Source organism: Manis javanica, chromosome 4 (assembly GCF_040802235.1).
Source record: "Manis javanica isolate MJ-LG chromosome 4, MJ_LKY, whole genome shotgun sequence".
NCBI lineage: Eukaryota > Metazoa > Chordata > Mammalia > Pholidota > Manidae > Manis > Manis javanica.
The window spans coordinates 164,831,184-164,856,548 of NC_133159.1; the positions used below are offsets into that span (position 1 = coordinate 164,831,184).

Sequence of the window (25,365 nt, forward strand, 5' to 3'; positions counted from 1 at the left end):
TAATTTCATCGGTTGTTATCCTTGTCGTCCAGGCTCCCAAGTCCAGAGGAATCACAGGCTGCTGACCAGACCTGGGAGGAAGGAGGAAACAGCTTTGTCATCACAGTCTCAAACGTTAGGTAGAGCTCGAGGATTCAGAGCTCCTTTCTTATCAAAATGGAAATGACCCAAGGCTCTGGTTATTTAAAGAAATCTAAAGAAAGGCCCCGTGGAGAGACAGCTGGGCTCCAACATCCTCTGGCCTGACAGTCGAAAGTAGCTTTGTCCTCTCAACATGACTCTGGCATCGGATCAGTTCAGTGGAAATGAATTAGTTAAACCAGACATGTAGCACACAGGGCACGAAAAGGTAATTTAACTGAATTCTCCCTTCTTGGCCCATTGGGCATTCACCATGAGATATGCTGAGCACCTCCAGACAAAGATTATTAAACCCAAGTCAGGTAACTGTTGTTCTTCATTTCTGGTGCCCCAGATCCTGTTGTGTCCCACATCCCGTTAGGCTGAGTTCTGAGCTGCAACTGGGCTTTGAGTTTGTTTTTCTTTTGTTTTAGAATGACATGTCACATTGACCAGCTGAACACTTGGTATGATATGAAAACTCATCAAGAAGTGACCAGCAGCTGCCTCTTCTCAGAAATCCAGACCACGCTGGGGACTTTCAGTCTGAATGGATTAGAGAGGCTTCTGTGCTTTATGATTGTCAAAGAATTACAGGTGAGCCTTTTGGCTTTTGCACAGGTTTTCTGCTACCCTGGGAGAGACAAAAGTAGATGAGTTAACTGTTCCTTCATGCTTTCTTATACTGACATCAAGCCCATGAATATAATTCTTATTAGGTAGTGAGAGCTGGGAATAAATAAGAATTTCTTTGGCCAGTGTACTATGGCAAGGGGTAGACTGTTTTTATGAGTTTCATCTTAAGACTCTTTGAAACCAACAACTTCTCCTGGCAGGGGATGTTTCTAATAGGAACCAGAATTTGCTTCTTCCCTGTCATCCTATTTGTAGAGTTGTGTCATTTAGACCAGTCTGTGTTCTACATAGCAGTTTAGATAACTGAAGTATTTATTCATTTTATTCATTACGTTTTATTTTCTTGTTCTAGAATTTCCTCAGTATGTTTCAGAAAATCATCCTAAGAGACAGAACTGTGCAGGATACTTTAAAAGCCCTCATGACTGCTGTCATCCCCCTAAAAAGCATTGTAGGTAAGTGTTCTGAAACTAGCCCGAGGTAGAGAGAACACTGTGGCCTTTCCCAATTTACTAAATAGAAAACTGTATTTTACCCTTTCAGCAAATTCAAATAAAATTTATTTTTCTGCCATTGCCAAAACACAGAAGATCTGGACATCTTATCTTGAGGCTATAATGAAGGTATGTTGTGGGAGAGGGTGATCATCAATACTCTATTTTTTAATAATTATTTCCTTATAACTTTGTTGCTCAAAGAAAGCCACTCTTTGTTTTGTCATCAAACCAAAAATACAATATTTCAGTTTCTCATTATTTCCAAATTGATTTTTCTTTAGCTTCCTTTCTGGGGCCATTTTTGATTATGCTTTTCATTGGCCTAGTGTTTTTCTTTCACTAAAGAAAACTTCTTAAAATGCCTCTTGGCAAAAGATGCTTTCATACAAAGAAGTAGAATCCTCCCTTAGTGATCCTCCATCCTTACATTCATGTAATAAACTGCTCTGTGAGCTTTCAGCCCTAGGATGCTCTGAGGAGCGGTTAGAGTACAACATTTGTCTTCCTCCCCTCTTGCACCTGCAGATATTAGAAAGACAGGTTCTTTGGACATAAATTATCCTTCACTGTGAATAGAGCACTATGTGTCTTTGGGAGTGAGTGAAAAAGTGCAATGAGGAGATTAATTTGTTGGATGGAAATCCCAGTCACTTTAGAACCCGCTCATCTCCTCTCTTGCCTTTACACCCTGCATTGGCTCCTGGGGACTGTCTTCTAGATACAGGGGTTATTAAAAATGTGCGTCTTTCCAAGACATTCAATAAGCTTTGTTGAACACCTGCTGTGTACAAAGCATTGTCAGTTGGTGTGAGACACAGAGTTAAAGGAAATGTTAACTGTCTCCTCAGAAAGGCTCCTTACAATCTGATAAGAAAGAGTAGACTTCCTGGTAGAAAGCTGATTCTTGGTTACAAGTATCACATACCATGGAAGAGTCTGGGCTGCAATGGGGATTTGGAGAAGTTCCGTTCTCCTATTCCCAATTAAATGTGTCACTCATTAGGACAGTACTCATTGGTGCCTCAGCCAAATTTACAATGTATTTCCTATAATTTTAGTGAGTTTGGGGGCTTTATTTCAATTTGGAAACATGAATGGAATAGGTAACACAAGGAGCCTTTGGCCCTGCCCGATGTCTGGATCTTGTCATATATGCCTGGCATTCCCTTAGCCAGGTGATTTTCAGAGATTGAGAGCTTCGCAGGCCAGCTTTCTAACTGCTGGGGAACCATTAGGGGAAGATTGAACAGTTGCCTGAAGTTGGACGGGCCTGAGTCTCACCTCTCTAGGAGGCTGAAGTTGACGTCAGGGGTGCTTTGAGGAGGCGTGGGGTTTCCCAGTGGCTGTTACAGGCCTCCCTTAGTTGTAATTGCTGGTAATTCAGTAGTAGCCAAGCATTGGGTCTAAGTCAATTGTTTTTACATGAAACCCCAGGGACAAATTTGTCTTGAATTAGGGCCCTTGTAATCACCAAACCAGTGCTAATGGCCTGGAACAGCAATGGAAATAATTCTGCATTATTAAACAGTGACAGTAGCCACATGGAGTTACTGAGCACTGAAAACTGAGTTTGCGGGCATGAGGAAGTGAATTTTATATTTATTTCACTTTAATCAGTTTAAATCTAAGTGGCCATTCGTGGCTAAGTGGCTGCTGTATTGGTCAGTCAGACTCTAGAGAAAACATGGAGAAAGCAATCGAAACATCTCTAAATGGGCAAACAAGTAGGTAGAGTGAGATTATCACCTCCAGGCTCCTTAGCCACTCCAGAATCTTTTTAAAGGCTTGTGGTAAAGAAGCCTTAAAAAGAAAATCTTGGCCACCAAGGTTCAACATGCTTTAAATAAGAACAAGGTACATTAAAGTGCCTTTGTTTCTGCTTCCGTTTCTAGACTGGTATCTTCAAGAGAATTCTTGACCCAGAGTATCTAGAATTAAGCAAGGAGTTATATGGGCAGATACAAGTTCAGAGGAACATTTTTGAATGGTCTAAGAGAACCCACTATTTTCTTGGCCTTGCCCTATTCCAGTATTTAAATAGTGTTTTTCTATTAATAAAAGGTTTCTTACTTAGAAATAGCATTCTTTGGATTGAGTTTTATTTTCTTCACATAAGTAGAATAATAGTCTAGTAAAAATGGTAATCAAAGGTCCTTTGAGGCCATTTAACACTTATAAATGTTACGCTAAATTTATCCAAATACCTTTTCTTTGCTCTTAGAGAAGGCCACTTTTTTTAATTGAAGTATTATTGGTATACAATCTTATTGGTTTCGTATACAACACAGTGGTTCAACAATTACCCGTATTATTAAATCCTCACCCCCTCCAGTGCAGTTCCTATCTGTCAGCATAGGAAGATGTTATAGGATCAGTGACTATATTCTTGCTGTGCTACGTGCTACTCTCCCTGTGATCAACTTATTTGATGATTGAGAATTTTTGTAAGGCCACTCTTTTCTTCCTTTTTTTTTTGATCTGCTCCCAACAACTCACAGGAAATGTGTTCATTTCTACCTCATTGTTACTGACATTATCAAACAGCCTTGCCTCCTATTCCTCTTCTCCCCCTTGCTGACCTTTTAGGGGTAGCTTGCCTGGAATAGAAAAGGTGAAATTTACTGGCATAAAAACTTAGAGTATACTAATGGCTTTATGATGCCAACAAATTCAGCTGGCTTCAATCATATCTCCAAAGTTTATGCTCATTACTACCTGGAAATTATGGTGGCTGAGCCATCAGAGTCACATCACTGTCACAAGTCTGTTTTCTTCATAGTTTGAGAATTATATTTTGTTACAGTTGGCTCCCACTATTATGTATGTTTCATTTTGTATATTTAAAAGAATTACTCTAAGACAGTCTCCACCAGACAGGCTTTGAAAGGAAAGGAGTGACACATAGCAGCGATTCACCGGAGAGTTCCGCTTTATTAGGGAAAGGTGCTGGGTTATACAGGAGGGGGCATGAATTGATTGAGGTGTCACTTCTACGGGGCCAGTGGCTGTTGGCTAGGTGCTGGGATTGGGAGGGGGGCGAGAGGTGATTGGGCTTCAGGTGGCGCCGGCGGGAACTGAGGACCCCGAAGAGAAGCTGGAAGTTTGCCATCTTACTGGTGGGGACCCTTCATTCCCCTTTCTCCTCTATGGGTTTGTGGACGTTGCTTTCTCTCTGGCTGCTTCTTGCTGAACAGGGGTGGAGAAGGGAGTGAGGGCTTGAGGATTGGGAGGAAAGGGTTGATAGGACTTCCCACAGTAAGGATGAGTAGATGTGGACTTCTTCAGGTTTGGAAATCAATGAAGGTTCCTTGTAACCATAGGTTGGCTAAGAGGATATGGGTGTCAGGAGCCAGGTGTCTGCGGCCATTGTTTCCAGGAACAGTTTCTAGTGGAGAGAGGGGTCCATCTCAGCGTGTGGTGAGGAGGTCACGTGAGGGTGAGGGATCTTCTGTGGCTAGAAGCTGGTAGTTCCTGAGTAAAAGCTGGTTGAAAGCTTGATTAGAGATTTTTCTGACTTGGGATTTGATGAACTTTATTATACAGGGTAAGAAGAGACAGGCGAGAAGAATGATTATTATGGGGCCTGCAATGGGCCAGAGCCAGGTGAGGAGGGGGTTTGTTAGTATTGAAGAGAATGGGTTGGAGTTGGAAGCAGAGTGGAGACTGGAGGCAAGGTCAGTGAGTTTGGTGATGTCAGTTTCTACAATGCTGGATTCGTTGATATAATAGCAGCACTCTTCCCAGAGGAAGACGCAGGTGCCGCCCTTCTCGGCTGTAAGCAGATCTAGGGCCTGCCGGTTTTGAAGGGTGACTTTAGCTAGCGAAGTGACCTGTCTTTGGAGAGAGGCTAGGGAATAGGCAGTGGATGTCAGGGCTCCCTCAAGTTTGGCGTCGAGATCTCTAACTGCCCATAGAGAGTGACCCAAGGCTTCTCCCGAAAACCCTGCCCCAATGGCTGAGGTGATCAAAGAGCTACTGACCATGATGGGAAGGAAAGCAGCTCTTTTTGTGCGAGAGGGCAAGGGAGGTTGGAGCTCAAGAAATTCTGCCATGCTGTAAAGTGTAAGCTGTGGGATTAGGGTGACAAGAATGCAGGGTGTATCGGAGTTGAGAGGCAGTGAGTTGAAAAGACTGCCATTACACCAAAAGAAGTGTCCCGGTTTCATAAAAGTCTTAGAGCCGGAGGTAGGGGTGTAGATAGAGAGGCAGTGAAGTGCACTGGAGGGGGGGTGGAGTTGGGCCTACACAGTGGTGGATGGTGAGATTATCTGCGTATTCTGGTTCCCATAGGGGTATGTCTGCCAGGGGGCAGAGGGGTTGTCTTTCTGCATGGAAGGAGTAGTTGGAAATATTAAGGGGCACAGCGGCCAGCAGTGGGCGCTGTAGTGATGCGCACAAGAAACAACTGGCTGTGTTAAGGGTATGGTTGAGAAAGATGGTGGTGCCCTGAATGAGCTGTAATGAAGAGTAGGAGAAATGGGAAGAGGGGTGGGGATAAGAAGATGAAGAGGCGCCGTCAAGAGTTTGGATAATGACTTTTTCGGAATGTCTGCTATCTGATGCAACTTGAGAGATCTGGGAATGAGAGGGAACATACTTTTGAGAGATATGAAGGGTACCGTGGGGGGTCGAGGACCCCCCCCCCCCATAGTAAACTGAGGCTGTGACTCTGGCAGCTCATCAAGAGTCCCAGGGATCTGGGATTGATAAGGAGAATGAGCCGTTGGGATATTTCATGAAACGGTTGGAGGAGTAATACTGTGGGTACTGGAAGTTACTCATGTAGTGAATGGCACAAGACCAGTAGGGACATCTCCTGTAGGTGTCTGGCCATCGCCTGCAATAGGCTTGTTTTTGGCTATAGAGGAAGCAGAGGTAGGGAGAATAAGGGTAGCTGCTAGTGAACACTTGGGTGGAGGGAGGAAAGTGGAGGTATAAAGGCTCAGAGCAGCTTTTCAGAGGGCAGTCTGGTGTGGCAATGAGGGCAGTAACTTTTGTTTGATGCTGTGTGTAAGTCTGTCTGACTTTGAATCGCCATACAAAGGAGGCTGGGGTGGCGGGGAAGACAATAAGAATGAGGAAAAAGCGAGAGAGCAGTAAAGGGGGAAAAAGTCATGATTCGGGTATGGATGGCAAAGGGGGTGAACGGGATTTTGGAGGAAAGAGGACAGTAAGGTGAGGAGTCTGGAGGGAGGGAGAGTCTGTAAACTTTTGTAGGTTAAGAGATCTTTTAGGTGATGTGGGGACAGAATGGTAAGGGGTGCCTTGAATGTCAGTTTATGAGCTTTTTTCTGCAAGAGCTGTCTAGCGGCTAATGCTCGTAGGCAGGGGGCCCATCCCTGAACTGTGGGGTCTAATTGCTTGGAGAGATAAGCTACTGGGGCAAAGGATGGGCCATAATATTGGCTTAGGAGTCCTAGAGCTTGACTGGACCTCTCATGAATGTATAATGAGAAGGGCTTCGACAAATCAGGAAGATGGAGAGCTGGGGCTTCCACAAGGGCTTGACGGAGCTTAATGAAGGAGTGTCGGGGTGAGGAGGATAATGGTTTTTTAGGGGGGCTCTTGTTGAGGTCGTATAGGGGTCTTGCCAACAGGGAGCAGGGAGAAGTTAGGGATCTATGCTCTAAAATATCTAGCTAGGCTTAGAAAGGAAAGAATTTCTGTCTTGGTTTTGGGAATGGGCAGGTCAGAGAGGAGCTATTTTCTGTCTAAGGTAATGGACTTTCTTTGTTGAGATAGAAGGAATCTGAGGTAAGTGACAGAAGGGGAAGAGATTTGAGCTTTGACGGGGGATACTCGGTAACTTCTGGAAGCTAGAAGGTTAAGTAGGGAGGCAGTGTCAAGTTGAGACTGTTCCCACGAGAGACTGCAGAGTAGAAGATTGTCTATGTATTATAAGGTGGACTTGGAGTGATCATGATGAAACTGTTTGAGGTCCTGAGCTAGGACCTGTCTAAAAATATGGGGACTATCTCGGAAGCTTTGTGGCAAAACTGTCTAAGTGAGTTGTTTAGAATGTCTTGTGTATGGGTCCGTCCAGGTGAAGATGAAAAAATCATGGGAGCAGGGGTCTAGAGGAATAGAAAAATGGGTCTTTGAGATCTGGGACTGAGAAGTGGGATGCTGAGGCAGGGATCTGCGATAAAAGGCTGTATGGATTTGGAACTAAGGGATGGATAGGGACAACGGCCATGTTGATGAGGTGAAGGTCTTGGACAAGGCGGAAAGATCCGTTGGTTTTTTTAACAGCTAATATGGGGGTATTAAATGGGGAGTGAGTGGGTCTGAGGTAATTTATGTTTAAGAGATCTTGAATGATGGGTTGGAGGCCTATGAGGGCTGAAGTGGTTAGGGGGTATTGGGCCTGACAGATATACTGAGAGGGGTCACATAATTTGATAGAGGCAGGGGGACATAGGGCCACAGAGGGGCTTGTAATGTCCCAAACTTTGGGATTTACAGGGTGTTTGAGGGCGGAACCGGAGCTTTCATTGGGTAGAGGGGGGTTGTCGGCTATGAGGGCCATCAGAAAGGGAGTACTGGAGGCTGTGGGAGTGGATATAGTTATGGAAACGTGGAGGAGGGAAAGGTTGTCTCGTCCTAGTAAAGGGATGGGACACTGGGGCATAACTAGGAAGGAGTGGGAGAAAGGTATGGGACTGTCTAGGATTGTGCATAAAAGGGGGGGAGGTTTAATGGGAAAATCTGTTTACTTCCTACCCCGACTATAGGAGTAATGGCTGGCATGGTAGGGCTCCGGTATTCTCACAAGACTGAGAAGGTGGCTCCTGTATCTAGGAGGAAGGAGATGGGGCGACCATCTACTGTTAAAGTAACCCTGGGCTCTTGTTTGGTGATGGAAATGGTCGGGCGAGAAGCCCCCGGGCCCCGTCAATCTTTTTCTGCCAGTCCCAGTACGGCGGGCTTAGGATGGGGGTTGTTCGTCCAGCCTCCCCTTTGGGTGGTTGGGCAATCAGACCCCCCAGTGGCCCTTTTTGTGGCATCTGGGGCATGGGGTGGTAGGAGATCTGGGGGAGGGGCACGCCCTTGACCAATGTCCCTCTTTTCCGCACTTGAAACAAGCTCCTGGGGGGGGCTTGTCTGGAGAGGGGAGCCCAGGTTGTGGTTTTATCAGCTGGGCCAACATCTGGAAATTGGCCTGATCAGCCTTTTGTTTACCGCGTTCTTTCTCCTCCTTCCGGTTATGGAAGACTTTAAAGGCTACTGTTAGGATCTCAGTCTGTGGGGTAGTGGGGCCCTGTTCTCACTTTTTGAGTTTAGCTTTAATGTCGGGGTAGCTTTGAGCTAGGAAGTATGTCATAAGGACATGTCTTCCTTTAGGTGTTTCTGGGTCTAGGCTGGTATGCTGTAATAGGGCTTGAGTGAGTCTAAGAACTCGGAGGGGGTTTCATCTCTCTTTTGAATTGTCTTGGAGCTTTTGAAAATTGACTACTTTACGAGCTGCCTTTTTCAGACCTGCTATTAAGCAGGAGGCAAAAATATCTCGAGAGCGGAGACTTACGGCGGTGTTATAATTCTAGTGTAGGTCTTGTTCGGGGACAGCAGTGGGGCTAGGGGGATAGGTGGGGTCAGTCCTGTGGGTTTCGGTAGCGTGCGTTTGGGCGAAGTCCTAAACTCATCTATGCTCTTCAGGGAGAAGAGTATTGGCCAGGAGCATGAAAATGTCATGATGCGTGAGGCTGTAAGACTGGAGGGTCCATTGAAACTCCCTGATGTATGTCGTGGGCTTAGTGGAAAAGGAACTTAGGCATTTCTCTAGTTGGGCTAAATCTCTTAAATGCCTTTGGATCCTGCTACCTCCAGGAGGGGGGCGATAATTTTGGCAGGCTCTCGGGACCAAGTCTGAGGGGGACTGAAGGGTTCTGGCTCAGTCTGTGGGGGAGTGACGTGGTCTAGCTGCGCCTATTCAAGCAGGTCCTGAAGTGTGGAAGGGGGGCAAAGAAAATAAAGAAAGATAGAATCAGACCCACGTGTTGCCAGCCTGCAGCCCAGCTGCTTGCCTCTGTTGCTTTAGTTGGGCTTGAACTCATGACTCTGAGGTTAAGAGTCCCATGCTCTACTAATTGAGCTACAGCAGGGCTTCAGTTAATTGTTTATGGAATGTGTTGTTTTCTATTTCTGCCACATTGGCAAGTGGGGGAAGGGCATAGCTAGAAGCAGGGGCGGTGTTTCTACACATCTTCAAGGTCTCCCTATTTTCAGAGTGAGGAGTCTTGGCAAGATATGTTTTTGTGGACAGATAACTTCTAAGGACTGCACCGGTTGTTCTCTAGCTTGTGCTTTCCCATGCTGCGTTCAGACATGGGGGGAGGTGCTTTCCCATTCTCCCTACAAACATGTGAGAAGACAAAGGCGGTCCCTAACAGGGGAGAAACAGGTGATGAGGGCAAAGACGGAGGAGGCCCTTGGGACCTAGTTAAAGGGGGGGCTGAAAGGCTCAGGCTTAATCTGCGGGGGACGAAGGCAGAGGAGGTGAGATGGGGGAGGAGATGGTGGGGGAGGAAGGGAGAAGGGCTGTTGTAGGAGAAGAAGGGGAAGGGAGTGAACAGGAGGCTTCTGCGGGGGCAGCGGCTTGCAGGCTAGGAGAACTTGGGAGGGGGCTGGGGGAGGAGGAGGTGGAAAGCTTCCATATAGGGAATATCCTTCCATTTTTTCAGGCGGTGGCAGTAGTTAAAAAGATCGCGAGTGATGTTAGGATCAAGAGTTCCCCCTGCGGGCCATTGGTTGTTATTGTCTAGGGGGTATATGTCGGCCAATCTTGGGAGCAATATTTACGGAGAAGTTTTGGTTTTATATCAGGCGTCAGGGAGAGGGTAGCCAGATGCTTAAGCAGGCATTCAAGAGGTGAACTTTCAGGGAGGGATGAGGAGGCTCCCATGGCTAAAGGACAGAGAAGGAGACAAACAGGGGAAGATGAACGGAGATCCTCGGACTGGAAGCAGACCGCAAGGAGACAAAGGGCGTCCCCGATGATCTTTGGTGGTCTGCAGAAACTCATATATGAGTCGGAATTTCTTAGGAAGTGTGGGTCGTCACCCAGACTTCCCTAAGAAGGCAGAGTGCCAGAGTCACGAGGTACCTAGCACTAGGCATTTTCGGCGGACGGAGCAGAAGGAGGAGGGTGGGAAAAGGGAGCGTTCTCATCCACAAAGGAGTCACCTCATTTATGGCTGTTGGAGAGGGGGTGCCTGAGAGTCGGCCGCAGCCATGAAGGCCTGAGGCGGGGAGCGTTGCCTCCTCATCCCCGAGCGTCAGGGCCTTGCCGGACGATCACGGTCAATGGCACTGCGATAGCTCGGGGAAGAGTGGCCCACTCCGGGGGGAAAACTTACCTAAAGGCCAGAGAGGAGTGGTGAGTGTGATGAGCCAGCGCCGGAAAAAGAGGATGAGGGCACGCTGCTGCTGGTGTCGGGGGGAAGATGGGGCCCAGTTGGGGTGTCCCGTCTCCCGGGTTTCGGCACCAATGAAAGGAAAGGAGCGACACATAGCAGCAATTCACCGGAGAGTTCTGCTTTGTTAGGGAAAGGTGCTGGGTTATATAGGAAGGGGCATGAATTGATTGAGGTGTCACTTCTATGGGGCTGGTGGCTGTTGGCTAGGTGCTGGGATTGGGAGGGGGGCGAGAAGTGATTGGGCTTCAGGTGGCGCCGGCGGGAACTGAGGACCCCCGAAGAGAAGCTGGAAGTTTGCCATCTTACTGGTGGGGACCCTTCAGGCTTCACCAGGTTTCCAAAGAGGTTCAAGGTCAAAAAAAGAAAAATGGGTGAAGAACCCCTAGATTAAGGGTTATCATTAAAAGGCCTTCTTGGAAGATTTCATGTAGACTATCTTATAACCCAGATTATTACATGATCTGTAATCCTGAGTGATTTTAGAATATTAGAGTAAAATGGCAACCTTAGGACTTAAAGAAAATTCAGTTTAGGACAAAGCAAGTGGGACTTCTCATTAGCAGCTACTAAATTTGGACAACTTATTCCAAAAGATCAAGAGTTTCAAAACAGACATCTTTAGTACATGAACAGCTGAACATTAGTGAACCCACTTTGTAAAATATTTGATTTTGGGGAATATCTTGAGGTTGGCCGGAGTCTGTCCAGACGTGCCTTGAAGGGTCTCTTGGGCTCCAACAGGGATGATGCTTGTCTTAGCCCTGGATCCAGTCCAGGAAATCCTTAAATTTCTCTGCAGTGTTGTAATCCTTCCAATAGAAATGATCATTTTGTGTCTGCCTCCTACAATCACTTTGAAATGCTTATGTTCTCCATGTTCTTTCTCTTGCTAATTTGTAGGTTGGGCAGATGCAGATTCTGAGACAACAGATTGCCAATGAATTAAATTATTCTTGTCAGTTTGGCTCCAAACATCTGGCAGCTGCTCTGGAGAATCTCATTAAGTAAGTGCTAGTGTTTGAAATGGTCATCTGTGGGCCTGGATTGTTATCATAAATGGCACCCCAGTTTCTTTAATACCTACTCTTTTACATTCTTTTTGAGTAAGAAGTCTTTCTGAATTTATAGGCTTCCTTCCCAAGAATTACCAAATTGGTCTTTAAAAGACTCCTTCCTCAGTATTGTCCCTTGGTGCCTCTCTCTCCTTCCCTCCACCCCACGCTGCTGATGTATTCATTTATTCAGCCAATATATTGATCACTTAATACACACCAGACACCGTGCAGAGAGTTGCACTGACTGAGAGAGCAATTATTACCCATTTCCGTAGGACAGTCACTAGCCATCCAGAGGGCAGTTAGAGGTGTGTTAATTACCTGGAGTGGTTGGGCATGCAGCCTGTGCCTCACCAGCAATTGCTCTCATTTCAAGCCTTCTCCTTAAATAGTCTGTGCTTCTCGGCACAGGACAAAGTCAGTGTAAGCAAGTCAGTGCTTTTGACAAGCTAGGTATTGAAAACAGTAAGTCAATTCATAAAAATTTGAATGGTGAAAGCACTTGATTTAACTCCAAAAGACAAAGTAATTCTGGATCAGACTTTCCACTTAAAGCCAATCACAGGTACAGAAATTGAAAATTAGAAGGATCAAGCCCTCATTTTACCGATGAGGAAACTGAGGCCCTGAAAGATTCTTTCATAGCCTGTGGTAACTGCTGTCTGAATTCAGTTACTCTCTAATGCTTATCACTCTTGTTTTTTCTCCTTCGTTTAGGGCTCTCCTAGCGGACATCGAAGCCCACTATCAGGACCCTTCACTGCCTTACCCCAAAGAAAATAACACACTCTTATACGAGATCACAGCCTATCTGGAGGCAGCTGGCATTCACAACCCACTGAATAAGGTTCATAATTAAAATACATAATGGTGTGGTGGGGAACCGTGTGGCACAGAAGGTGATTTGGCCCAGGTACATGAGACACTGGGAGAACCTGGGTCCCAGTCCCGGTCCCAGAGGCTCCATTCTCCCAAGTCCCCCCTTGCTGAGTTCCAGTTTCCCTGGTGGAATATGAGGGTGATCTTACCTTCCCTGTGTGATTCAGAGCTGGGAGAATCAAGTGATACAATGTTCAAGCTCCCTAAAAAGGAAAAGGCACTGTATCTGTAAGAAATTAGTTTTAGGTTTGTCTGGCATTTGGTGTTTGAACTGCAACTGAATGGTGGCCGTGATCCTTCTTGCCCAAAAATGCTTCCACTGGTGACTGGCAGCAGTCATAATCATAATCTGGGGCTAAATACTCTTTTCTGCAATTCTGATCTCCACAAACCTCTGAGAGCAGAAAGATTTTTCACAACTTGGTGTTAGGTCTCATTTGGTGGCAAAACTTGTCATGACATAAGACTCTTTGTACTTCTGTGAATATTCGTGTTTTAATGCAGCAGTACTGGTGACTTTGATTATAGGGTGAGACCCTGGGCCCTCTTTCCCTTTTCACGAACTAGGAAAAGTGAAGTTCTGAAATCTCTGCCATCCCCTGGGTTTTGGGTGAAGGATTATGAGCCTGTGTAGCAGCTGACGTTATTCTGAGGGCTTATTACATGCCAAGCACTGTGCTAGCCCTGACCGTGGGTGATTCCACCTGAGCTCACAGCAGCCGCGTCAGATGTGCCACTGTCGGGTTGGCCCGGAGGCTGGGAGGCTGGCGACTCCCCCGGGCTCCACACTAGCAAGCCTTGGAGCCCGGCCGTCACCCTGGACCCGGACCGGTGTCCACACCGGAATGCCCTCCTGCCTCCCAGGGAATTGGGGCTGGCTGGGTAGACCCTGACTGCCGCGGGAACCGGGCAGGAAGCTGCTCTGTGACATTGCCCAGGGGTCAGCAAACAGCGCCCGAGACGTCACCCGCTTTTCATGACGGACTCCTGCTCACTACTCTGTGGACTGCCGCTCCTCCTTTCTGCCTCTGCCCTCCCCTCACTTTGCCTTGACTGTGGCATCTGGCTTTCCCCCCCTTGCTCATCACCCTTTGTCCCCATCCCATTGTTATAATCATAATCATAATCTGATTATGAGGATTAAGAGGATTCAGAGGGAAAGTAACTGCTAATCTCTAAGCAAAGTTGTTCCCTTCCCAGAAGGGTTCATTATTTTATAGGTATTTATGTTTGGGAGGTCAGTGATGTTACACAAAACTCAGAAGTCAGTAAGTCAATGGAACCATTCTAGTCTTAGGTAGTGTGAAGAGTAAACTGAAATAAAATAGAAGCTTTCCACTTGAAAATGTGTTCTGCAGTATTGTGCAATAACTTTTCTTACCTTTGTCTTTTTAGATATACATAACAACAAAGCGCTTACCCTATTTCCCAGTTGTCAACTTTGTTTTTGATCTCCCAGTTGCCAAAACTTCAGTACAACAAAAACCTAGGTACTGTATGACATTTATTCTTTTCTGTATTGAATTTATTCTATCCAATAAGTAATAACAGGTTAATAATCTAACCAAACAACTCTTGTATAGAGTGCTATTCACATATGAGATCTTTGTATAGAGTGCTATTCACATATGCATTTAGTTAAATGCATGTTTATAAAATCCATGTCTTTGGGCCTCTGAAACATGTATCCCTTCATGAAATGTAGATAGTGGATTTAATAGCAACAACGTATAATCCACCTTTAATTTCCAACAGATTAATTATCCAACTTGTAAAATGTGTGGAAACTTTGCTTCTCTCCTTTCTTTAATGTATGAACAGCTGATTTTATATAAAAGAAACTTCTTTTGGTTAATATCTTATCCACTTAACAAGTGTCAGGTGCCTACGGTGAATATGGAACTGTGGTGTGAAGAGTAACAGTACAGCAACAATACAGGAGTGAACACTAAGACAGGAATATCTAGGACTTTAAGATACATCTGATTACATGCGAAAATAATACAAACAGCAGATAACAAGACTTCCAGTGTATTTCTGTCCAGGAATATAACCCTAATTGTTTTGTCATTAATCAGTTTATCCTGAACTCTTTTATAATCACTTTTCTAATAGATTCCCAAGTACTTCCCCATCTCCAAACTTTTTATCTGAGTTTTAAAAAACCCACTGTAGAGTGTAATTTAGCTTAAAAGCATTATAAGAGCTTTCCTGTAAATGTAACCATGTAATTTTTTTTTGAAGTATAGTTGACATAATATTATAATAGTTTCAGATGTACAACACAGTAATCCCAAATTTATTACATTACAAAATGCTCACCACTGTCAGGGTAGTTACGTGACACCCATCTGTCACCATACCAAGTCATTACAGTATTACTGACTGATTCCCCGTGCTGTGCCTTCATCCCCGTGATTTATTTATTCTATAACTGGAAGTTTGTTCCTTTTGATCCCTTCATCTTCACCCTCCTGGCAACCACCAGTTCGTTCTCTGTATTTATCTGGGTTTTTGTTTGTTAGTTTTGTTGTATCCATGTTATTTTTTCAATCAGCAATTTCAAAGTGTATTTCTTCCTCGAAGTATTTCCCTTGCTATTTCATAAACCTTTTAAGGATAAAGATGTAGAGTCTCTGTAAGGTTCTTACTCTCTCATATGAAAATGTTTCTTGAAAAAATAGCTCTCATAGCAACCCCTGTTGGTGCTACAGAATGCAAAGCCCAGGACTTGCTGTAGGAGGGAGGGAACAAATGTGTGTTTGGATTCTGGATTCACCACTTAATCACCTATGTGACTTTGGCCAAGTTCCTGAACCTCTCAGGCTGGTCAGATTTTTTAAATGCCTGATACAGTACCTGGTACAGAGCAAGTGCTCAACTGATGCTAAGTCCTGTTCTGTATATTGGTCAAAATCAATGTAAAGAACCATCCCAAGGTGAATTTAAGGTTTCATCTCAAGATTCAGAGAACCATGCTCCCCCTCTGTGGTCCCTGTGTTATTACTACATAAGAATATATGATCCTTTATAATGATGGCTCGTCAGTGCATAAACATACCTTGTTTTTATTAAAGGCTAGTCATTTACTGGTGTCATTCTTAGGTAATATATCTTTCATTGTACATATGGTTAAGATCAGGCATGTCACAGGAAGCATGTCACTATTCCATGGAATTGCCAGATCTTTAAATAAAACAAAGCTTTTAAATGTCTTAGAAATGTATCTGTACCTGACTATAGTTCTTTTCATGGATTAGTCTGCTGTGGTAACTTGAGAATCAGATTAACAGTAGAACTGAGGAAGAAACATCAGCATGTTTGTATACCCTGAACACATGTATTTAACCTTGTGAGCATTACTCTCAAGAATTGCATGCCTTCCTTGGTCTGTCTTAAGAAAGAATCTGTGGTGCTGCATTCATAGAAGTTTTTGTTGTAAACGTAACTATTGCTCTCTACCTGGGAAGGATTATTCCTCAGTGTTCTGAGTACTGGCAATGCAGTGGGCATTAAATAATTCAGAATTTCCAAAACCTATGTTGGGTTAATCAGGATAACTTGTTTTGGCATCCTGATCTAAGTAGAGATCTCCCAGTCATCACAAGAACCCAAATGTAGGATATGGGGGGTCTGTCTGACCAGTTTAACTTTAGAATAAGCTGCCAATCCTTTTTCCAAAGTCGTACCATATTACACACCCATCAGCATTTGTCAATGTCCATCTTTTAATATTTAACCATTCTAATGGGTATATATGGCATCTCATAGTTAATTTGCCTTTCCTTGATGTTGAGTACTTTTTCATGTGCTTTTTGGACTTTATATCTTTCTTGGTTAAGTGTCTGTTCAAGTCTTTCACTTGTTTTAAAATTAGGTTGATTGCTTTTCTCTCACAGTGTCATAGGAATTATATATTATAGATATAAATCCTTTCTTAGATTTATGAATTATGTATTTTTTCTCAAGAACTGTGACTTACCTCTTCATTTTCTTACTGATGACTTTAATGAGCAGAAGTTTTTAATGCTGATGATGTCCAATGTATCCATTTTTTCCTTCACAATTAGTCCTTTCTGTGTCCTAAGAAATCTTTGCTTACCCCAAGGTCCTGAAGATATTCTCCTAGTTTTTTTTCCGGAAGCTTTGTAGTTTTAGCTTTAACATTGAGATCTGTGGTCCATTTCATTACTTTTTATGTACAATGTGAAGTAGGGGTCAAGGCTTATTTTTTCTTCATGGGATATCCAGTTTCAGTGACATTTGTTGAAAAGATATCTTTCTCCATTACATTGTTTGAGTATTGGTGTGTAATGTAACGAATCACACAGAAGTTTCCACATGATACAAAGCTTGTAAGCCTTTAATTCTCCCCTCCTCCTCACCATGTGGCTTTTCTGGGACAGAAAAAAAAATGTATTTACATGAGGCGATGGGTCCTGAGCCTCCTTCTCTTTTACCCTGAAGGGTTAACCCAGCTAAGTAGATTTTCCTGTTGTGTTACATATTCAAAATGTGGAAGATTACCACTTGGTCATTTTTGTCAATATAACTTAAAGAAACTGCTAATCAGACATGACTTCAGAGGCCATTGAATTTACCTCCCACCAAGGGCATGAACAAGCTGTCAGATGACCCTGGCAGGTGGTCATCCAGTCTCTGCAGGGACGAGGTACTCTCTGCCTCTCCAGACAACACGGAGCACTGGTAGAGTCGTTCTCATTGTTAGAAAGTTCCTGGTTGCAGTGAATGGAAAATTTCATCCCATCTCTGAAAATTTCACACACGGGCCTGTTTGTAGTCTTTGCAGTGAGACGGAATAAATGCCGCCTCCTTCCTCAGCACCACTCGGCGCTCTTCGAGTTGGCTGTAGTTTCTAGAGCTCTCTTTTTAAGATAAGCCCCTCCAGCTGTTCTGCGGTGCAGTGGCTCAGAAGCTGCTCCATATCAGGGGTTCCAGTTTGTTACCAGCCATCTTAAAAGTGTTCTCTCAAACTTGTACCAAAATTCCAAATACAGCCCTCCCCTTAGAGTGGAGGAGTTCCTATCCTCCTTCGTTCTGAGTCCTAGGGAGCAAAGTACAACGAAGGCTGCAGTGCTGAGATCTGACGTCCATTGTATAGGAGTGGCTCTGAATGATTTTGCATCATCTTTAAATCCTGACATCTCTCTCCCATGAGCCTCAGTCAGGCCAGTTCTTCCCCATCTTAATGAATGGATTAAACATCAAATAAACAGGGAATTTTCTTTTTTTAGGACATATGGTCCAATTTGCTTCAAAGAGTAGATTTTCTTAACAATTGAAGAGCTCAGAAGGAAGGGGAAGTCTCAAAATGAAATTGTAATAATCACGAAAAGGTCAGTTGCAGAGGAAAGCAGTAGGCACCTAAAAATCTGGTGCACCTGCTCGGGACCAGGGAGAGGAGACCAAGGACTCCAGTCCAGGCATATGAGGTGGTCAGAGAGCAGCTCCACACCTGGCCACCCCCAGCCAGTGCTCCCCATCTGTCAAGAGCTGGCAGGTCCTTCATCCTCTGTTTTTCCTTCTGCAAAGGATTTAGTGTGGCCTTAGTCCAGGATGATAGTGGCAGCCCTGAGAGAGGCCGTCGGGGTATAGGAGTAGAGCAGAAGCTCGGGTTCCAATTCAGCTAAGTGAAGGGTCATAAGGCACCTGAGAAGCATGGACACTGCCTCCTTCCCCTCGTCCCAAGAAGAGCAAATATAAATACAGCCGTGGTCACACAATGACAGATGGAGAGCAGTGGAAACTTTTCCAGGTGTTATCACTCGTAAACCCTTTCAAAAGCAAGAAGTCACTAGAGAAATAGATCAGTAATACAGTACCATCTTATGGTACCATTTGCTAACTAGAGAATGCCGATATGTAAATTGGAAATAGTTTTAACAGTTAAAAATTCATTTTGATATAAAGTAAGAGTGTAAACTCCATAAGACTATTGTATACTTTGTGGCATTCCCAGTTCTAGAACAGTGCTTGGCAATACAGTTGTCATACAAATGAAAACTGAGTGGGATCCCGTGTGGAAAATTGCTAGATGCTGATTTTATTTGATACCCTTAAGTATACAGTAATGTGCCAGGCACAATCTCAGACGCTAGACATAGGAAGATGCAGGTTTGACCCAAGCCCTCAAAGAAACCAGCGTACAAGCAACTGAAAGTTTAAGAGGCGTGGAAGAAGATCCTGAGGCTAATGAGAACATGAGAAAAGGCCACCTGCCCAGAGTATCAGGGAGGACTTCACTAGGTTATGTGCTGAAGATGTGCCCGCAAGATAATGACTTGCTATGAAGCAAGAAGTTGGTCTATAGGTTTGTTTCTTCTCTGACCTCATTTAGAAATCCGCCATTGATTTAGTCTGTCAGCATGTTGGCTGAGGGTCCGATATGTGCAAAGCAGTTCATTGATCCGGACTGTTCTTTGTTACAGCCAGAAAATACCCGAGATGCCTGCAGATGTTGTGGGTGCCCTTCTGTTCCTGGAGGATTATGTTCGGTACACAAAACTGCCCAGGAGGGTAAGCAGCAGATAAAGACAGTGTTGATGCCCTTTTTATAAGGCCCTTTGAACTTGCTAGGAGTGAGTCCAGCAGCTCACTCACCTTGGCTGCCTCCGAGCCCCTTGCCGGGGCTCTGCCCCACAGCTCTAAAACTCCCCATCCTCCCTGGTAAGTGCTTTGCAAGGAGACAGTTTAACGCACCTTCCTTGCTCTTCTCCCTCTTTACCCCACCTTCCTCCTGTCAGCAGCTCACCCAGTTCAGGAGTTGGGATGGGCAGTCCAGGAGAGAATTTCTTTAGTGGCAGGGATAGAAAGGTAATTGTGTGGTTGTTTCCTTTCCCCAGTAATGGTTCTCAAGCAAGTTTGATTATTTTCACAGCATGGCGAAAATTATACCATCCATACTACTGTTCCCAAAAATGACAGACTGCTTTTTACCTTCTAAGATATTCTTCCCTTTTCCTTTCTTACTAGTGAGTCTGCTTTGGTAAGTTTTAGCTGAAAGTGGAAAGCTTGATACTAAAATATAAAAGACTTCCAATAGATGCTGAACAGCCATGCCGATTTTTTAAAAATTAGCTTAGGAATTGAACATCTTTGTTTATAACAAAAGCCAAAGATGATGTTTTAAAAATTAACTGCCATGTCATACTTAATAGTGAAATACTAGTGGCATCCTTATTAAACTCAGGACTGTAGTGATCATGCAGCAGTACTGATACTTCAGTGCTACTTTTGTTGCACAGGTTTGTTAAAGAGAGCAGTTGTATATTTTCCTTGGTTCTTGTCCCTGCTGCAACAAAGAATTGAAGGGCAGAGACACAGTAGTGAACCAGAATAAAAGTTTTATTTAAAGTTATGCACTTAAAGAGAGAGAAAGTGCAGGCGACCTCAGAGAGGAGGTTCCCAGAAAGGTTGAAAAGTTTTATTTAGTTATTGTGAGTTTGTTTTGGAGACACAGGGAAGTCCCAGTACAAGATGAGGAAGGGATAGATTAAAGCAAGAGTGTCAGGGAATGACAGAACAGAGTGATAAAAGAAGTTCAGTAAACTGCTGCTCAGCATGGGACCCATCCCCTGCTAACTCCTTAAGCCAGTGCCAGCTGGCATCCAGTGTCCACTTGGATCTGCAGGGTGTGGGAACTGAGTCCCTACCACCCCAGGATTTCGGGAGCTGCAAAGCACTGGATGGAGTGAGATTACATTCTGTGAACTTCCTCAAGGCAAAGAAAGGAGACTTTCTGGCAGGCTACTAAAAAACATGACAGTATAGCTGCAGTTTCATCCGGGTCACCCAGGCCATGGTAATTTGCAAGCCTGGATCTGAGCTCTCAGCAGCCCCTCCCTACTGACCTGAAATAGGACAGAGTGAAGATTTGAGCTTAAATCCAGAGTATTAGAATGAAATAGCAAAGTAACGAAGACACTACTGGAAAAGCGCAGAGACAAAACATTACAATTTGAGCAGTGAGAAGTTTATTTAAGGCAAAAAGATGCACACTTGGAGAAAGGAAAGTGTGGACAACCTCAGAGAAGAGGCGTGCTAAAAGGTTTAAGTTTTATTTAAAGAGAGAAAGTGTGGGTGACCTAGAAAAGGAGGCCTGAAAGGTTGAGAAAAAGTGTGGGTGTCCTCAGAGAGGAGGCATGCTGAAAGGTTGGGGGTTCTCCCTTTTAAGGATTTTTCAGGAATGTGACAAAAGGCTACAGGGTGTAGACTTGTTAAGTGGTCTCAAGATATTTATCTTTGGTGAGAGACATTAAGTTTCTTCTCTTCTATTATCAGTTCTCTAGGTAATTCTGCAAAATTAACACAAGCAGTGTACTGATCCAGTTCTTCCCCAGGATAGGTCCCAGGTTCTCTCTGGGACTATATCAATCAAGACAGCCTGCCCTGCCTCCAAGGTGGGCTGAGTTATTGTCTGTTTCCTAAAGAATAAGTTAAGAATCTTATTTCTTAACTTCATGGGTTTTAAAATGCAATCTTAACTTTAAGATGGAATCTTTCCTGTTTTTACTATGCTGTTTATATCTGGGCTTGTTTGCTAAATTAATCATAATGCTTGTCTCCTGCCCAGGTTAAGGATTACTTGATTAGGGGCCAGAGGAGGAAAAAATAGCATATATGTCAAGTTAAATAGTAAGCTAGGCCTTTTAGCAGACTAAAGTAAATCTTACAACGGCATGATCTAATTGACACAATGAAGACATGGGCTGCGCTCAGATACTTTTCTTTACCTGGGAAATATTTGGGCTTTCCAAGTTACTCCCCGCCTTTGGAGCTTCAACTGATTAACCCATTAACTCTGTGAGTCTTTTCTGGCTCTCTAGTTTTAACTGGTTAACTCTTTGAGTCCCTTCTAGTGGGTTTTACTGGCCTTATTCTCCCTCCACCGCACTTATATCTATCCTTCTACCTAACATGTTCAAAACAAATAAGAAATGAAAAATTGTAAATGTATTTGCAAAGAAGACAAATGTGTATTCTTTATCAATGATGTAATTGCCTACCTTGAGTGCCCAACAGAATCATGTGGAAAAGTGCTAACATGAGAGTTTATAAAATAAGCTGAGTACAGGATGTACTAAGTAAATCCACAAATAAGATCCTATTCACAAAATTAACAAGGAAATGATAATAATTAACAAGGATAATCTACAAGAAGTTATTTAAAAACAATTTGAAAAACTTTAGGAAAAAAACAAAACTTTTTAAGTCCATGTTTCTGAATGAGAAGTCAAATATTTGTTCTTCCTAGCTTATAGTTTTATTGTAATTATGATCAAAATCCATTATAAAAATTTTTCATTAATAATCATTAATATTAATAAAATGTTATTTTAAAATACAACATTTTTTAAAACTTCACAGAACTTAGGCTAAAGCAGAATTTTTAAAAAGAAGATATTAAAACTATCAAATATTAAAATATATTATAAAACTACAAAAAACAAAATAGTGTGGTACTGGTATGAAAGTCAATAGATGGGTTGAAACTAAAATATGTAGCCTAGAAACAAATACCAGTACATAAAATAGTATATAAGGAAAGGTAGCATCTCAAATTAGGGGAGAAAGGGAATATTAGTCAATAGTGCCAGGACAGTTAGTTCAATATGTGGTTAAAAATAAGAGGCAAGTTTGTCTTTTTATATTTTCCATGTATCAAAATAAATTACAGATAGTATAAAAAATGAAAAAAATTAGCAGAAATTTTAGACAAATACTTTCAGCTCTCAGAATTTCCTATATATTCCGAAAGCAGGAAACATAAAGGAAAAGATTTAGAGATTTGATCTCTTATAAATGTCAAATGTAATGAAAGAATTCTGTCAAATGTCTCTTGATTTAATAAAATGGGGGAAAATTACAAAGGGAAAATAACAAAGATCCGTTTCCTTGATTTATAGGATGTTCTTTTAGATCTATAAGGAAAAGATAAGCAATCTAACAGAGAGGAAAAAAATAGGCAAAGGCTATTAACAGGCAGTTATCAGGAAAAGAAATACAAATGGCTGGTAAATTTGTAAAGATGTTCAACCTTATTATATTCAAGGGTCACAATTCAAAATACCTGTGAAATTAGTTTCAACACATCAGATTGATAAAACCTACAATGCTGGGCCCCCAATGTTTAGAAGGGTTTGGAGCAATAGGACTTTTCAGTACTGTCAATGGGAATGTAAATTGCTTATCCTCTGGGGTGTGCAATTTGGCTTATCTATTAAAAAACTTTTGTAATACACTTTCCCAATCTCAGCAATTCCACTGCTAGGAATCTACCTGCTGGGTATAGGTGCAAAAGTTCAAGATATGTTTGCAAGGATGTTCATAAGATTTAGTAGGACACAAGATAATGCAATCCTAATTTTGAGGGTGTGTGTGCATGCAAACATATGTGTATAAATTGAAGGAATTCAAAGCAAAGTAACTATCAATTTTAGATTCTCCAAGGGACTGAGACTAGACTCAATCTCTGTTTTTGCTGAATTTCCTCTAATTAGGTAATACCTTTATAATCAGAAAAAAAAGAAACACTGCTTTTAGAAAAAAAACTATTTTCAGCACTTGGAGATCACCTCGTTCTACACCCCATCCTTCACCTCCCTTTCCCCCAGCGCTTCCCCTAAGAACAGTGAAGGAATGAATGCCTTTAAGGGTCCTCCTCTCTTCCCCCTCTGGCCTGAGTCACTTGCCAGACATGCTATTATGCCTAGGTTATTCATCAATTAACTGTGAGGTGACCTGAGACTAACCTTCGTACTTCCCAGAGGCATGTGTATTCCTAGCCGATCCCAGGGCCTTTACGAGCCAAGGAGCTCACATGTAGAGACAGGTGGAACTGAACAGCATCCCCTCAGATGTCAGCAGTGCCAAGAAATTAAGACACCAGTACGAGGAACACCAGAAACAGAAGGTGGTGGTTCTAAGGAGTGTTCCACCCATGGGAGGCCAGCACTTCCCTGTGATACACCTTGCTCCAAGGTGGTCTTCATCTCTTTAATTTTCATGTGGCAAATGTTGAATTTGTTCTGAATTATGACACCATGAATAATTAAACTATTTTGATTTTTTAGGTTGCTGAAGCACATGTGCCTAATTTCATTTTTGATGAGTTCAGAACAGTCCTTTGAGTTTGATTTCTACTTCTTCAATGAAAAGGATTGTCCTTCTACTACCACTAAAATGAATTCAGAAATGAAAAGAAACTCAATGGCCCATAGAAACTGCATTTTTTCCCTTCATTGTGGGAAACATCAGACATTCTGGGTAAGATGTATCTCACCGCACTAGTTAATATAATTGTTTAAATCATGGTGTTATATACAATTTATATCATGTAGAAGCAGAACATATTTCTGTACTGCCTCTTATAAATGCTGAATGTAATTGTTATGTATAAATCCATTTAGTTTTATGTTCTAAAGAACTATTTGTGCAACTCCAGATTTTCAGTAAAATAATATTGCCAGTATCCAAAGTTGTCCTTCTTCCTGTGATTCAAAAACTATATATTCCCCTGCAAAAAACCTTGTCTGGAAGGTAAGATTCATATGGTAGGTCTGCTGTACATACCCATGACAGACTGGCAGGTGTATGGCGATAGACAAAGTAGCAGCGAATGTAAAGAACATGTACCATAGAAGGTAATTGGATTCGAAGGCTTGCCATACTCTTACAATCCCGGATATTCTGGGATTCCTAGAAGGGTTTCTAGCATCTCTTCTATAGGACTTATTTCAGCTGCTGCATCCACCCTTTCCTTCCTTCCTCAGCAGCCCGATCCTCACCCCAGCAGCCCTGCCTGGTCGAGGCCGAGCAGAAGTCTAAAAGTGATGTTGCCCAGCACCTAAGGAGTTTGGAAGTCAACTTTGGAAGTTCAGCAATCCTATATCCACATGTCAAAAATATCTTGCTATTTTCCATTTGTAATCAGGTAACAGTAACTGCATGATGAGATCTTTAGATCTCTGTGAAAATGGCTCCCCAAAGAAAGCCAGCTGGTAAAGAGGCCAGATCTAGGAAAGTGAGGAGTTTTTCACCGGGAAATAGAACTGCGGGACAAACTAGGGGAGAAAGTGTCCACCATACACTGTGCTATAACAAGGCAGCTGAAACAGGGCAACACATACCAGTTGGAATAACTGCAACTGATTCCACTCGTGATTTGGCTAGAGAAACTTAAAAGCTGAAAAAGAAATTTCTACTATGAAAGCTTTATAAGTCATTTTAGCCATAATCATTAGAATCTGAAGTAGCCCTTTAATATTTCAGGTTATGTATTACTACTCTTTCAGGGGGAACAAATTACTTCAATGGTATTACAGAATTTTCTGAAGTCTTATGATACCTTCTGAATGTCCATAATCCCTTCAAATATACTGTAAACTCAGTAAATTCAAACTGATTTTAAGGCATGGTGGCAGATACTGCAAGTGCTTATTTGTTCATTCACTGTTCCTTGAAGTAACCTTAGCCTGGGTTGTTAACATACAGAGTGAAACTTGTAAAGCCCTTGACTGCTTTCCTGTATGAATGTGCTATTTTCAGACAACTCAGAAAAGAACCTTATCAGATTGCCTCACTAGAAAGATGAGGAAAGGAAGGTCCAGAGACATTAAGGCAACTTCCCCCAAAGTCAGATTTAAGAGAACAGGTTTCCCTGTATATTTTGAAATCCACTTTGGTTTTCTTTTCCATTATCATGAAGCTATGTCAAGAAGTCCAGAACAAGACAAAAAGACA

General features: G+C 42.9%; 1 protein-coding gene across 1 annotated transcript; it reads left to right on the forward strand.

The window, feature by feature from the left end:
• Positions 1-23,894, forward strand: LOC140849277 (WASH complex subunit 5-like). Its single transcript, XM_073236271.1, has 8 exons — positions 1-717; positions 1,109-1,211; positions 1,300-1,379; positions 11,570-11,673; positions 12,442-12,571; positions 13,999-14,093; positions 19,053-19,140; positions 23,697-23,894. The coding sequence occupies exons 1-8, from the start codon at positions 556-558 to the stop codon at positions 23,751-23,753; spliced, it is 819 nt and encodes a 272-aa protein (XP_073092372.1). The 5' UTR covers positions 1-555; the 3' UTR covers positions 23,754-23,894.
• Positions 23,895-25,365: the final 1,471 nt, after the last annotated feature.

Excerpts from the sequence above, each read along its gene's own strand:
- LOC140849277 (XM_073236271.1), top strand. The coding sequence starts at position 556 with ATGACATGTCACATTGACCAGCTGAACACTTGGTATGATATGAAAACT. Across the intron at positions 718-1,108 it reads TGATTGTCAAAGAATTACAG|AATTTCCTCAGTATGTTTCA; the intron begins GTGAGCCTTTTG and ends TTCTTGTTCTAG. Across the intron at positions 19,141-23,696 it reads ACACAAAACTGCCCAGGAGG|GTTGCTGAAGCACATGTGCC; the intron begins GTAAGCAGCAGA and ends TTGATTTTTTAG.